This window comes from Myxine glutinosa, chromosome 14 (assembly GCF_964187855.1).
Source record: "Myxine glutinosa chromosome 14, kmMyxGlut1.1, whole genome shotgun sequence".
NCBI lineage: Eukaryota > Metazoa > Chordata > Myxini > Myxiniformes > Myxinidae > Myxine > Myxine glutinosa.
The window spans coordinates 77,952,856-77,969,024 of NC_136274.1; the positions used below are offsets into that span (position 1 = coordinate 77,952,856).

At 44.1% G+C, this 16,169-nt stretch overlaps 1 protein-coding gene across 1 annotated transcript; it reads left to right on the forward strand.

Annotated features, from left to right (window-relative positions):
* The first annotated feature begins 398 nt into the window (after nucleotides 1–398).
* RPLP0 (ribosomal protein lateral stalk subunit P0) lies at nucleotides 399–14,440 on the forward strand. The gene is made up of 8 exons (XM_068136201.2): nucleotides 399–453; nucleotides 3,024–3,117; nucleotides 6,823–6,998; nucleotides 7,458–7,545; nucleotides 7,846–7,992; nucleotides 8,644–8,829; nucleotides 11,715–11,855; nucleotides 14,180–14,440. Exons 2-8 carry the CDS (start codon nucleotides 3,064–3,066, stop codon nucleotides 14,327–14,329), a joined length of 942 nt encoding a protein of 313 aa, XP_067992302.1. The 5' UTR covers nucleotides 399–453; nucleotides 3,024–3,063; the 3' UTR covers nucleotides 14,330–14,440.
* The last annotated feature ends 1,729 nt before the right edge of the window (nucleotides 14,441–16,169 follow it).

Consider the following 16,169-nt stretch of genomic DNA (forward strand, 5'->3'; position numbering starts at 1 on the left):
TCTGTCTTCTTCTTCCTTGGTGAAGATTTTCTTTGCCAAGTATGTTCGTCTGTATAATATCTGTTTGAGACTATACTTTAATAATTATTCAAGTTTCGTTTCGTCTTTAATAATTATTGAAGCGGAAAATGGGGATCATGGGTATTGTGACGTCAGCTAAATTGCTAAATAAGCATCTGCAACCAAGTAAATCGGATATTCGTGCTTACGTACAAGTCCTTGTAATCGTGAAAGATCTAATGCATTAATTGGGAAAATATGGCAAATGTATAATATTCGCTATGAGGTGAATTCAACGTTTTTTTGTCGTTGGAATGAAGCAACCCTTACGTGCGATGTTCTATATAGATTCTAGTAGATCGTACGAACCTCGGAGCTTGTGATTGGTTGAACGCGCTTGGAATTCTGGGCGTACGTCATCTGGTCCTCTTCTTCTATGCCTGGGTTGCCGAGGTGAGGCAAAGAACAGTGTCTCTCCGAGGTTTTGGAGAATATAATCAATTATAGATAAAAACGCTGTTGATTTTGCACTTTTTGATTTGTGTCGAATGAGAAGTAAATTATTTTCCCAAATGATGCCAAGCGACGGGTTTTATAAACGCGCGGAGGCTTCTGAGGCCCAGCTCGCACGAGGCGGCCTACTCGGTGTAATGAATCCGGCTATGACCAGTCGCTCGTTTGGACTAGTTTATTTAGTTTGCTTCATGGTTGAAGCCTTTATTCGTTTTCTCTTAAACCCTAGCGTAGTTGTGACGTTTTTCTCCGGGATTAATAATAAATAAGGGACAACGTTTCGCCTCAAGAGGTTCGAATCGAATCCTTCCCTGGCGTTGTCGATCTCATCCTGGGTGGTTGGGACATACTATCCCCACCTACCTTCCCGTACCTAGGGATACTTTCTGGCTCGGTATTTACGCAACCAGAAGATTTACTCAGGATGCTTTAAGCGCTGGAGCAAGCACTTTTCAAAACGGTTGATACGGAACGGCTGGCGAGCGCTAGCAAGCTGCTTGGAAACTTGACAACCCCCAGGTGTCTCCTGTTGTCCTGCAATGGTGCACCAGCAGCCTCCTCAAATTGGATTTGGAGGTACAAGCAGCTTCCTTTCTCAACATGGAAAGCTCACCTGAGTCTCGTGACCAGTGGCAGTGTGTCCATCCTGAGGCCGAGCAGAGAGTGCACTGGCTCCTACTGTCCTGCAAATTAGCCTTGCTCTTCCATCAATATTGAATCAGTTTTCTTAAATAAATAAAAAAATGAACCCTCAATAAAGGTCAATATAGAGGTAATGCTTTTGCATCCATTTTTTTAATATTCAAGGTTTCTGTCTTTTACATTAACTAGGGCATGCCCGTACTATATCTATATCTAAAATTATATCCCCCCCTCTATTTACATGAAATGGTTTGGTTCATGAAATGTTTTGGTCCATTCGCAACGCCAAAGCGAACGGCGAACGGCTTGCGAGTACAGTGACAATCCCCCCGGGGTTTTTATTAGTTTTAAAACATCGTTTAACGCCAACATAGCGCCAACATAGTTTGCAAACGTGAAATAAATGAATACGCTCTCAAATGTGCCATCCGAGGCAGAGTGTGTCCGCCACGTTCGGCACACGCGATAGCTCGCTGCTCTCTGATTGGTTGAATCGTTTTTTGGACATAGCTCGGTAAGTAATTGTCCGATTAATATGAAACCTTGAAAAGGCACATCCTCGGGTCCCCAGCAATATACCTGGCAAGTTTAAAGTATATCGGACCCGTGGTTGTCGAGAAACAGCGGTCACAGACAAACAAACGTACAAACAAACAAACACACAGATTACTGGAATTATAGATAGACTAGGGCATGCCCGTACTATATCTATATCTAAAATTATATCCCCCCCCTCTATTTACATGAAATGGTTTGGTCCAAAGCGAACGGCTTGCGAGTGGTGACAATCCCCCCCCCTCTATTTACATGAAATGGTTTGGTCCAAAGCGAACGGCTTCCGGAGTTTGGTAAAGAAATCGCCATCGCGTGCACAAACGCGCAGGAAAGCGAATGAATCGCAAATTCGTTTTTATTAGTTTTAAAACATAGTTTAACGCCAACATAGTTTGCAAACGTGAAATAAATGAATACGCTCTCAAATGTGCCATCCGAGGCAGAGTGTGTCCGCCACGTTCGGCACACGCGATAGTTCGCTGCTCTCTGATTGGTTGAATCGTTTTTTGGACATAGCTCGGTAAGTAATTGTCCGATTAATATGAAACCTTGAAAAGGCACATCCTCGGGTCCCCAGCAATATACCTGGCAAGTTAAAAGTATATCGGACCCGTGGTTGTCGAGAAACAGCGGTCACAGACAAACGTACAAACGTACAGAGATTACTGGAATTATAGATAGATGAACATGATTAAATTGATGTGTGGGGAAAATCACATGCCCAGACCAGGAATCGAACCCAGGTTTTCTGGAAAATGGACCTGGGTTCGATTCCCAGTCTGGGCATGTGTAACTTTCCCACATATATCGGTTTCTGTATTTTGAGAGGCTGGTAGGAGAGCGTACAGGTAGAGGTTGGGCACTCGTCTTTGAGCAGTCGAGCCTGAGTTGGCATCTCGGCCCAGCTGTACCGGTATTTCGCTGGCGAGGCATCCGTGTGCCCTCCCTTGGGCACACGGTCTGCCAGCTCTGGTTGTTGGTGGATGTGAAAGATCCCACGTATTTCGTGAAGAGTAGGTGAATCATCACCATCAGCCTGAACAAATTTCAAATTCCGACCGAAATCACCTTCAGTCGAATTTAATGCTTGGCCAGCCGGTTCCTGAAAGACTTGGGCCTAGACATTCCCCTGCCAACCCAACAAGGTGGGATTGATTGGGCCCGTTACCGAAGTAGTTGGCTTTTGCCTTTTTGAACAAGGTGATTAGTTCATTTGTGCCACAAATATTTTGGTAATGTAAGTTATAAAATTTAACAGCTAACCTCTCTTTGTCTAACTTGTTTTGATTTTTGTTTTTGCTTTTCTACTTCAGTCTTTAAACCAGTTTTGGCAATCCCTGGACGCACATCACGATGCCCAAGGAAGACAAGGCAACTTGGAAAGCAAACTATTTTTCTAAGATCATTGTAAGTAACCGGGACGTGCATCATCATTTGTGCACGATACGCAAGTATAGGATTGGGTAGGGTTAATGGGGTTAAAAAAGATTGAGGGTAGGGGTGTGGGTGGATGACATGAGATGGGGTGCACTGCTTGGAGCTTGGAGGGAAGATTGTGATGGAAGACGATTCCATAAACGAGAGAAACGACAAACGAAAGAGTTGAGGTGTGCAGTAAGCCTGGATTTGAATGGTCGAACACGTGCGTCCTGCTAGAGCCGAGGAGGGCTCTAGGCCTGAGAGAGCAGGTGGACGTAGACAGGGGTGTGAGAGAGTACAAGAGCACAAGAAGGCCTCTCCCACGATGAGGCTGAAGTTCAGTAGGCCTTGTGCTTCGGCCTCATCGTAGGAGATGCCAATGATGTTGAGGGCTTTAGTTATCCCACACATTCCAGGATAACTTTTCCTTTCTCTTTGTAAATATATCCAAGATGACTCGTACCAGGGTAACAATAAGCATCCCTCCTGGAATTATTTTCATGGGATGACGTGTCCGTGGGATTATGCTGAAAATGGAGATAAGCAGTGACCTTGTAATTCTTTGGGATTTGCAATAACAAGCTCCCACGACTTCTCCTCGCTTGTCGTGATTGACACAATTTATTGCAAACTGCGAGAGTGAAGATTGTATGCGAACTGTGATGAGAAGGAACTTTGAAAAATGCCTGCAATCATCTTCCGAATGCAAAGCGCATGTTTTTTCACGAAAACGTTATCTTAAAGTTGGGCTGTGTCCTGCGTAGTGTACACGGTAACAAATCAAAATGTTTTTTTGTTTTTGTTTTTCATCCAGTCCAGAACACAATTTCTGACATATGTTGTACATTTCTGTAATGAGTTACGAAGTGTATTTTTAAATCATTCAGCCAGATCAAGTCAAAACAGGCTCCACTATCTTCAAGCACTGAACTAAGTGTCGGTTTACTGGACCGTAAACAGCAAATGCGGCTTTATTACCTCCACCACCAAAGGTGGATGGAGGTTATGTTTTCACCCCTGTCTGTCTGTTTGTGGACAAGATATCTCAAAAAGTTGTGGACGGATTCGGACGAAATTTGGCAGAGATGTAGCGTTTGTGACAAGGACGAAATGATTACATTTTGGTGAAGACACGGATCCAGCTAGTAGAATTTTAAAAGTGATTCTTCACCATTGGGAGATTGAGCCAAAAACGATACATAGCAGGATATCTCAAAAAGTTGTTGATGGATGATTTTGATTAAATGTGATTCTGTATTGTGATTTTCTGGTATACTCTAGGATACAAAACGTAAACTGTTCATCTGGCGGGGGTATGCTCTCTTCTGAGTGCCGCTCGAGTTAATTTTGTTATTAGAAATGACCTTGGGATAATGCGATGATCACCAATATTGACATGGATTTCACCCAAAGTGGAAAACCCCCTTGGTGAGGGAGGCAAATTAAGTCGCTACAACCTCCATCATGTGAACCTTAGTCCTCCTGTGAAGTTTGGTTTAGATTGGATTCGTAACAACCAAATGTATCTTGGTCAGGCAGAGGGTAAACAGACGTCAATACAGCCACCAAATTACGTGTTTTAGTATAACTAGGGCATGCCCGTACTATATATAAGCTAGGACGTGCCCGTACGTGGGTGCCCGTTCCTTGCCAAAAAAAAAAAAAAAAAAAAATTTGTGTAGGGGTGTGTGTGTGTAAACATCCTAGGGCGTGCCCGTACATGGGTGCAAAAAAAACATGCGTGCAAACAACAACAAAAAAAAAACTTTGAAACCACGTGGCAGTAACGACCACAGAACCCCCCCCCCCCCCCTCTATTTACATGAATGGTTTGGTCCATTCGCAACGACCACAGAACCCCCCCCCCCTCTATTTACATGCAATGGTTTGGTCCATTCGCAACGCCAAAGCGAACGGCGAACGGCTAAATCGCCATAGCTCGGTAAGTACTTGTCCGATTAATTTCAAACCTTGAAAAGGCACATCCTCGGGTCCCCAGCAATATACCTGGCAAGTTTAAAGTATATCGGACCCGTGGTTGTCGAGAAACAGCGGTCACAGACAAACACACAGACACACACACACACACAGAGATTAGTGGAATTATAGATAGACTAGGGCATTGCCCGTACGTGGGTGCCCGTTCCTTGCCAATGCCCGTACTATATATATATCTAAAATTATATCCCCCCCCCCTCTATTTACATGAAATGGTTTGGTCCATTCGCAACGACCACAGAACCCCCCCCTCTATTTACATGCAATGGTTTGGTCCAAAGCGAACGGTTTGGTCCATTCGATGTGATTCGATGATTCGATGTGAATGGTTTGGTCCATTCGCAACGACCACAGAACCCCCCCCCCCTCTATTTACATGAATGGTTTGGTCCATTCGCAAAGCCAAAGCGAACGACCACAGAACCCCCCCCTCTATTTACATGTGAATGGTTTGGTCCATTCGCAAAGCCAAAGCGAACGACCACAGAACCCCCCCCCCCCTCTATTTACATGAATGGTTTGGTCCATTCGCAACGGCAAAGCGAACGGCGAACGGCTAAATCGCCATAGCTCGGTAAGTACTTGTCCGATTAATTTCAAACCTTGAAAAGGCACATCCTCGGGTCCCCAGCAATATACCTGGCAAGTTTCAAGTATATCGGACCGGTAGTTGTCGAGAAACAGCGGTCACAGACAAACGTACAGACGTACAAACGTACAAACGTACAGAGATTACTGGAATTATAGATAGATTATACTAGTGGGTCTACTCCTGCCTCAAGGCCGGAATACCCTTCTCGACCCGACATTGGTGGGCAATGTGCTGTGGCGGTCTTGGAAATGCGCTTTATAATCTGTCATTTTTGAAAGAACTTTTATTGATCACAACATATCACATGTCAGGTTGGTTTTATTTAACTTTAATGTCAGGTTGGTTAGTTTAATGTCATAAGATAAAGGAAGAAGATCTTTTTAAATACCGGCTAGCACCAAAGGTGGCGCTATTCCTGCCACATGTCACTTTTAAGGATTGATCACAATCACAATTGAACAGTTTATGATTACCTTCTGGTGATGTAATGGAAATATTGTCAACTTTGGTTAAGAGGGACCACTTGTTTCCATGCAAAATGATCCCTCATAGTCATAGAGAGCGTTTCGTCAAAAAGGGATGTAAAATACATAGAGATGTCTCTTATAACTGAAGTTGACTGTAATTTAATTTTTGTATTAGTGCTGTACACCTAATGTCACTCAACACTTGTATTTACTCTTGAAAGGATCATATACAGGTAAACAAACAAGACTTATGAGGGCCTATTGTTCATTTTGGCACCGATTGGCTCAGGGTGTGTACCGCGTACTCGTCCCATGTTCATCCGTCGTTTTGAATCCACTAAAATTGGAGGCGACTTTTTATGCCCACTTTGGCCTAGTATTTTGAGATGGAAAAGTAATGCGCGATCTGCAGAACATCATCATCACCCTTTATCTTGCCAATGGCCGACTGTACTTGCAGTCTTCTGAGGCTTCTTGTGTGCTGATGACAAGCCTCTAGGCATGTGAATTTAAATGGAAAAAGGTGCTATAATCGCGTTCCGTGATTTTTCTAAGAGGCTACTGGAAGTAAACCATCGCGGTCCTGTTCCGTACGCATATGCTTGAAAGCTTGGCAAACCAACGTTGTGTTTGCAGAAACTGCTGGATGAATACCCTCGCTGCTTCATCGTCGGGGCAGACAATGTTGGCTCCAAGCAGATGCAACAGATACGCGTGTCCCTGCGAGGGAAGGCTATCGTCCTCATGGGCAAGAACACCATGATGCGCAAAGCCATCCGCGGCCACCTGGAGAGTATCCCGACGTTGGAAAAGTACGTTTCAGGATGGGTTTTGTGCATTCGGTATGGTACAACTCCGTGTGTTGTGGCTCCACGTGAACACTTTATTTATTAGTCCCCTACCGGTGTAAACCGGAGGGGACTATAGCTTTGCACTCCGTCTGTCCGTCCGTCACGCAAAGAACAGTTTTCCGGGCTTTTTTTCTAAACTCTCAATGCTAATGATTTCAAACTTGGTACATGGTTTCCTCATGATAAGTTACAGATCAAGTTCGAACTTCACGACGTTTCGATCATTTTTGACAAAGTTATGGCACTTTGAACTTTGGTAATTTCCCCAACAGTTTTCCAGACGACAGGCTGCCGGTAGGGGGTATGTATTGCAAATACTCAGAATGCTTGTTTATTTTATTTTACACTTGCAAGCTGCTCATCATGTGAAATAACATGGCCCTGTAGTTTACATTGGTTTTGCTCTGTTCCACTTTCCAGACTGCTTCCTCACATCAAAGGCAACGTTGGCTTTGTGTTTACGAAGGAAGACCTGGCTGAAGTTCGTGACATGCTTTTGGCAAATAAGGTTTGTGATCTTAGCAACATGGCAGCTCGGAATAGAATCCAAGCAATGCACACTGATTGCATCTACGTAACGTGTACTTCTGCTGATGCATTGCGCTCTCGGATTACTTCGTTGTGGTTGAAATGTGGTTGCAATTAACATGTTTGGCAGAGCTTTAGAAATGTGACTCGGAAGGTGCAAGGCTTAGGTTGGGAAATGTGTGGGAGGCAAATCATCGGGCCGCTCTCATGCACACCTGGGCGCTCTTACGTTTGTTCCAAGTGAGCTATTGCCGCTCGGCGTGCCGTCTTGTTGTACCAGGTTCCAGCCGCAGCCCGTGCCGGAGCCGTCGCTCCGTGCAATGTCATGGTGCCAGCACAGAACACCGGCCTCGGCCCCGAGAAAACCTCGTTCTTCCAAGCTCTCGGCATCACCACGAAGATTTCTCGTGGTACCATCGAAATATTGGTATGCTGCTCGAGTCCGACGTAGTCTGTTGCCTTCCCGTTATTCTCCGGGTTTTACTTGGAGCAAATGTATGTACAGTTTTACGGTCAAGTTTTCACCCTCCCCAACCCCTCCCTGTTTCTGATGTTGTACCGCGGATCAGCTTTTTACAAGTATTTTTTGGATACGGAGTTGAGGCTCGTGGTAGAGCTGAAACACTGAACGGATGATGATGGAACAGAACAAAAGGAACACTAGAGAGAAGGGGGGTCATCCACAGCTGAGTTTAAGGACAAGACAGAGGGAGACTTGGACAAACGATGCATGATGGGAAGAGAAAAGGGTACATGTGGTGGACAAGATGGCTACAGAAACAAACTATCGGGAATAAAAACTGGAAATTTGAAAGGAAGTTGGGGGAGGGGTGGTTAATGGAAGTATAAAATATGGTGTTGGATGGGCGATGATCTGAGATGGTGGTGAACACCTATCTTGAAGACCTGTTTTTTATGTCCCGAGTGAATTCTGGGACACCCTGGTACGATGGTGTTTATTTTGAAAATCATTAATGTCTGCCCTGTAAAATATGTGTGTGAGCATTAATCTTGGTGCATATGGGACGAGCTTGATCCTAAATCCATACCCCCCTACCCTCTAATCCTTGATTTCCAGAGTGATGTGCAGCTTATAAATATGAGTGATAGAGTCGGAGCCAGCGAAGCAACTTTGCTCAACATGCTGAACATCTCGCCATTCACCTTCGGGCTCAACATCCAGCAGGTGTATGACAGCGGTAGCATCTACAGCCCCGAAGTGCTCGACATCACCGAGACCGATCTACACGCACGTTTCATCGAAGCAAGTCCTTGGTTTTAATTTGCTCTCTCGTGGTTCGTGCAGGCAGTGGTTTTAGGAAACGGAAGGGGTGAACAGTTGCTGAAATCCAGGAATTAAATGCACGCATTCATTCGTTAAGTCATTTTTGCAGCATGTGGCTGCTGGTTGCATAATTGCCGGTACCACAGCTGTATAGTTGATGCACTCCACCTCCCTGCCTCCCCCCCCCTAGAGTCCCTGTATAGAGAGTTACGATAACCCGGAATTAGAAGCTATTTTGTTTCCATTGTTTGCGCCACGCACTAGTGCGCTGCCCGCTGGTGTGTATACATTGTGCGTAACCTAGTACAAAATTTGAGCGCCTACATTGTGTAATTTGTGATTTGCACCGTGCCCCTCGCTTTTGATATGACTTTCTCTTTGTCAAAGATAAGAATCGGATTTTGTTTATTGCAATAATCTTTGTTCAGAAATGTAGTTTTATGTGGGGAGGAGGGAGGAGAGGGGGAAAAGGAATACAAGGGAAAGAGGGGACAGGAAGTGCCTATGATTTTCTGGACTACCTTGCTCTCTTGCGTCTTACTTTCTTGACTAGCATGCATGCACACAAAGCCGACAATGTGAACATTTTCAAATCTCTGTTAAACTCATTTATTTGAAAATCCCTACATCTGATTACATCTTAGGTTTTCTTCTTGTATAATTTGTATTTGTATATTCATCTCATTGGCTTTCTTCTCTTTTCTAAGCGCTTAGAGGCTCCTGCAACTTACGCCATATAAATTCCTATTATTATAACAACATTGCCTTAAAACCATCTTGACAAATGACAGAAATGTTGATTTTAAATATGAAAATTAAAAAGTAATTTAACTTTACATGTCGGCGCACCGGGAGAAATACATATGCACAATTAAATTGTAGTTATATAAAAGGCCCAGAAATTGTAATCCAGACTTGCAATGGAAGAGTATGCATGTAAAACATACCCGTTTTTCATAGCAATGTACAATTAGTTGTATGGTGTACATCTAAACTATTCCAAATTACATACATGTACATCTATCTATAATTCCAGTAATCTCTGTGTGTGTGTGTGTCTGTCTGTGTGTTTGTTTGTCTGTGACCGCTGTTTCTCGACAACCACGGGTCCGATATACTTGAAACTTGCCAGGTATATTGCTGGGGACCCGAGGATGTGCCTTTTCAAGGTTTCATATTAATCGGACAATTACTTACCGAGCGATGTCCAAAAAACGATTCAACCAATCAGAGAGCAGCGAACTAGCGCGTGTGCCGAACGTGGCGGACACACTCTGCCTCGGATGGCACATTTGAGAGCGTATTCATTTATTTCACGTTTGCAAACTATGTTGGCGCTATGTTGGCGTTAAACGATGTTTTAAAACTAATAAAAACGAATTTGCGATTCATTCGCTTTCCTGCGCGTTTGTGTACGCGATGGCGATTTCTTTACCAAACTCCGGAAGCCGTTCGCTTTGGACCGAACCATTTCATGTAAATAGAGGGGGGGGTTCTGTGGTCGTTGCGAATGGACCAAACCATTCATGTAAATAGAGGGGGGGGATTGTCACTGTACTCGCAAGCCGTTCGCCGTTCGCTTTGGCGTTGCGAATGGACCAAACCATTTCATGTAAATAGAGGGGGGGGATATAATTTTAGATAGATATATAGTACGGGCATATATATAGTACGGGCATGCCCTAGTCTATCTATAATTCCACTAATCTCTGTGTGTATGTTTGTTTGTTTGTTTGTTTGTCTGTGACCGCTGTTTCTCGACAACTACCAGTCCGATATACTTGAAACTTGCCAGGTATATTGCTGGGGACCCGAGGATGTGCCTTTTCAAGGTTTGAAATTAATCGGACAATTACTTACCGAGCTATGTCCAAAAAACGATTCGACCAATCAGAGAGCAGCGAGCTATCGCGTGTGCCGAACGTGGCGAACACACTCTGCCTCGGATGGCACATTTGAGAGCGTATTCATTTATTTCACGTTGGCAAACTATGTTGCCGTTAAACTATGTTTTAAAACTAATTAAAACTACTATCTATAATTCCACGGGTCCGATAAAAAACACCGTACTCGCAAGCCGTTCGCTTTGGACCAAACCATTTCATGTAAATAGAGGGGGGGATTGTCACCGTACTCGCAAGCCGTTCGCTTTGGACCAAACCATTTCATGTAAATAGAGGGGGGGGATATAATTTTAGATATATATATAGTACGGGCATGCCCTAGTAATAATAATAACAATAATAACAGTATTTATATAGCGCCTTAGCATGAAATGAACAAAGCGCTTCACAACATATCTTGAAGACTACAACTTACATTACACAATCTTAGAAGAATACGACTTGCAGCTACTTTTCGAAAAATACAATTAAGTTACTTTGGAAATAAATGTGTTTTGAGTTTTGATTTGAAAGTTTTTATGTTGTGTGAGGTCCGAATAGTTATAGGTAGTTTGTTCCAGAGGGCAGGTACTGAGTTGCAAAAGGCTTTGTCCCCGTATGGCATATGAGTTCTATTACAGACGAGGAGAGTCTTATCAGCGTGTGATCTTAAGTATTTGGCGTCATTAGAATGAGCGTGAGTATTAAAGACAATACTCACATTATTAAGCATTATTAAAGACAACAAACAAAGCCAGACAATAAAATAGAGCGTTCCTCGTATGTATTCAATGCAAGGCCAGAAACACGCGAAGATCGGACAGGAAACAACATGGCGTCCACAGACCACGTGACCAATTTTTTCCGGACTCTTCATGTCGCAACTCTCTCTATACAGGGACTCTACCCCCCCCCCCCCTCCAACCCCCCACATCCTACTATGAATTTTGTCCCAGTAAACAAAGTAATTTTTGTCCACAGGGGGTTCGTAACGTTGCCAGTGTTTGTCTGGAGATCGGTTATCCAACGATGGCCTCGATCTCGCACTCTATCATCAACGGATACAAGCGCGTGCTGGCTGTGGCCATGGAAACGGACTACTCCTTCCCATTGGCTGAAAAGGTGAGGGGCTGTTTTGGTATGAGCTGAGATGCAACACTAAAAGGTCGGCGTTTCATGATTTTTTGAAACTTTCTCGAAAATGGCGAATTCTATTAAACCCACCTCCAGCCAAAGAATGGCCATCTTCATGTTGCCTACTTGTGCACAAGTGGGAATGGAAACCAATCCATGGCCTTTTAGCTTGGTGGTTGTCATGGAGACCATTCCAGTGTGGTACTGACCAGTGTAGTATTCCAGACCAAAAAACAGAATGACTTGCTAAAGTCATGTTTTTTGGGTTGTCCGTCCGTAGGTGCGTCTGTGATAGGTTTTCATTACCGCGATAACTTCAGAATGACTGAAGGGGACTAAGTCAAACTTGGTGCAAGTACCTATAATGATGTAAAGATGAACTGATTATATTATGGGTCAAGCGGTCAGAGGTCCCGTTAGGTAAAAATTCTATTAATGAACTAACTTGTGAACCAGTGATGGGATTTTGACCAAACTTGGTATAAGTATATATTATGATGCAAAGAGGAACGGATGCGATTTTGGTATCAAGAGGTCAAAGGTCAAAGTCTGTAATAGGTTTTCATTACCGCGATATCTTAAAAATGGCTGAAAGGGACTAAGTTAGGGTTAGGCCCCCCCAGCCCTCTCTGGGCTCTGTCCCCCAAATATTCCTACAGGTCGCACAAGATCTGCCTGCAACCCTCTTATGGTTAAACTGCCAAAATCAAGACTTTCTGCTCACCTTCACTCCTTCATTCCTCTTTTCTCCCGCCTCTGGAACAAACTCCCTCACTCTCTTCAATCCCACTCCACCCTCCATGTCTTTAAAACAGCTGTTCACCACCATCTCTTATCCCCCCCCCCCCCCCCCCCATCCAAAACCTTGATCTTTTCTACCCCCGCTAATTTCGGTCCCCTTGTGTTTTATACCTCTCCCCCCCCCCACCCCCCTCCCCTCACCACGCCTCCTGCCCCCAAGCCCTCTCCCTCCCACACTTCTCCCTGCTCTCAAATGTTGTGGTTGTGTGCTTCCCCTTCTCTCCCCATCTTGTCTTCCGCTCCCTCTTTTTGTATATTTTGTTTGTCTGGTTGATTTGTTTGTGAAATCAATGTTAGCTCTTTCACGAGCCTCGATTCAGTATACAAAAAAAAACACAAAAAAAAACGTCAAACTTGGTGCAAGTACCTATAATGATGTAAAGATGAACTGATTATATTATGGGTCAAGAGGTCAGAGGTCCCATTAGGTAAAAATTCTGTTCATGAACTAACTTGTGAACCAGTGATGGGATTTTGACCAAACTTGGTATAAGTATATATTATGATGCAAAGAGGAACGAATTAGATTTTGGTATCAAGAGGTCAAAGGTCAAAGTCTGTAATAGGTTTTCGTTACCGCTATAACTTAAAAATGGCTGAAGGGAACTAAGTCAAACTTGGTACAAGTATGAATCATGATGTAAAGATAAACTGATTGGATTATGGGGTCAATAGGTCAAATATGCGACGTTTTGTTAGGTAAAAATTCTGTTACTGCTCTAACTTGTGAACCAGTGATGGAATTTAAATAAACATGTTACAAGTACGTATAATGGTATAATAATGTGGACCGAGGCATATCGGTAGACGTCGGAGTACAGTTCTAGTTTGTTTATGTAAAGAAGAGCCAATTGTAGTCAGTATCTCATCAGGAAACGATGAAAAAGGGACATAATGGGACCTTTCTTTAATGTATCGTTTGCGCAGTCCATGGGGAGAAGAGCCTTCCCTGTGGTGCTTTCAGCCTCCGGATGACCGACTCGTGACGTGAAATTGGCAGAGAAATCTGCCATTGTTTGTGCTTGTTCAGCATGTATGGAATCTGCCTTTGAGAATAACCTCCTTTATCCGAAAAATTAAGTTGAGCATGTGAGGTCGGCGGTTCGAACCCCCGCCGAGTCGTACCAAACACTTTATGGTACGTGCTGCTCCCTTGCTTGGCGATCAGCATTGTAATTGTAAAAGGATCGAACATGGACAAGCTGCGAAGGGGAAGGCAAACCGCCCAGTTTAACCCTTGTCAAGAAAATTCCTTCACATCACCAACACTCCAAAGAGTATGGTACATTAAAAAATTGATTACCTGAAAGGAAGGTTGTGTGCTCATTGTTGTACCGAATCTTCTTTACCAGGTAGTGACACCTGATGGCACCGATGATCTGCAGATGTCACAAAGTATCGATGTCCTTAGGCCTGGGAAGCAGAACTATGAATTGGTTTGGGCAGTGGCAATTCAAATAGACTTGCTAGGAACTGACGTTTCCTGATGCCGTATTATTGTCTCCCGACAGGTGAAGGAAATGCTTGCAAACCCATCGGCCTTCGTCGTGGCAGAAACTTCTCCTGTTGCTGCTGCTGCCCCCACTGAAGCCCCTCCAGCCAAGGTGGAAGAGGAGTCTGAAGAGTCTGACGATGACATGGGCTTTGGCCTCTTTGACTAAGCATAATGGCCTGAATGTACGGCTGTGGCCTCAAAGGCCTGGAAACTGCTAATTGTTCAGCTAGTATTCCAACATTCAGCCTGACTTCCAAAATAAATCATTTGAAGCAGAGTTTTTGACTCGCGTCATGAAAAATGGGCAGCTTGGCTGTGTTGGATCAAGCAGAGGAAATCGTACTTTGGGTGGAGCTGGGGGGAGGGGAGAGGTGGCGGAACCTAGATATTTTTTAATGGGGGAGAGGGGGTGCGGGAATTGGATATTGGGGGGGGGGGGGTGGAATTGTGTATATCACATGGAAGGGGGGGGGGGGGGTACCTGGGAAGTGAACGTCAGATGGGGTGGAGTTGTGGCGGAGACGTCGTGGTTGAATGAATATGAATGATCGTTTTGAGGCCATTTTTCCCCGCTAAAGCGGGGGTTAGCCTTGCGGGCCCCATGACCTCATGGTTCCCTTTTTGAGGCAGTTTTTATGACCGGATGCCCTTCCTGACACCAACCCTTAGTCACCTCTTACGATGAGCAGGGATACGGTGCACCTATTCTAAATCGGGGACACACCGGGATCATTCATCCCAGCAACCTGGTACTCAATTTGCCGACCTCGGAAGGATGACAGGCTGAGTCAACCCCCCTGGTGTTAATTCAGCGATCAACCGAGATTCGAACTCAGGATCCTAGGATCCCAAGCCGGCACCCTAACCGATAAGCCAACACCAGCACTTTAAAGGACATCGTGGTTGCTGGACTTTAAAGATGTCGGTGTATCTTGTGCTGAATAGGCAAGGAAGGCCCATGCCAAACAACTCGGCCTCTTGCTAAGAGGCTGGTTGGGCAACGCTGACGCTCTTTAAAGGTTGCGGTACGTGATGGACTGATGAGTATGACTAGAAGTGATTAATGTGCAGAATGACGATTACAGAGTGGGAATGCCCTATATTCACTATTACAGAGTGGGAATGCCCTATATTCACTATTACAGAGTGGGAATGCCCTATATTCACTATTACAGAGTGGGAATGCCCTATATTCACTATTACAGAGTGGGAATGCCCTATATTCACTATTACAGAGTGGGAATGCCCTATATTCACTATTACAGAGTGGGAATGCCCTATATTCACTATTAGAGTGGGAATGCCCTATATTCACTATTACAGAGTGGGAATGCCCTATATTCACTATTACAGAGTGAGAATGCCCTATATTCACTATTACAGAGTGGGAATGCCCTATATTCACTATTAGAGTGGGAATGCCCTATATTCACTATTAGAGTGGGAATGCCCTATATTCACTATTAGAGTGGGAATGCCCTATATTCACGATTAGAGTGGGAATGCCCTATATTTACTATTACAGAGTGGGAATGCCCTATATTTACTATTACAGAGTGGGAATGCCCTATATTTACTATTACAGAGTGGGAATGCCCTATATTTACTATTACAGAGTGGGAATGCCCTATATTTACTATTACAGAGTGGGAATGCCCTATATTTACTATTACAGAGTGCGAATGCCCTATATTCACTATTACAGAGTGGGAATGCCCTATATTTACTATTACAGAGTGGGAATGCCCTATATTTACTATTACAGAGTGGGAATGCCCTATATTTACTATTACAGGGTGGGAATGCCCTATATTTACTATTCCAGAGTGGGAATGGGGAATGCCCTATATTTACTATTGCAGAGTGGGAATGCCCTATGTTTACGATTACAGAGTGGGAATGCCATATATTTCACAGTCATGTTTAACTTGAATGTTTTACATGTTCATGAAATACCCAGCTGGTCGACCTAATGAGATGTGCATGAATCTCGTGCAAAGAGGAGT

Excerpts from the sequence above, each read along its gene's own strand:
- RPLP0 (XM_068136201.2), top strand. The coding sequence starts at position 3,064 with ATGCCCAAGGAAGACAAGGCAACTTGGAAAGCAAACTATTTTTCTAAG. Across the intron at positions 7,546-7,845 it reads ACATGCTTTTGGCAAATAAG|GTTCCAGCCGCAGCCCGTGC; the intron begins GTTTGTGATCTT and ends TTGTTGTACCAG. Across the intron at positions 11,856-14,179 it reads CCTTCCCATTGGCTGAAAAG|GTGAAGGAAATGCTTGCAAA; the intron begins GTGAGGGGCTGT and ends GTCTCCCGACAG.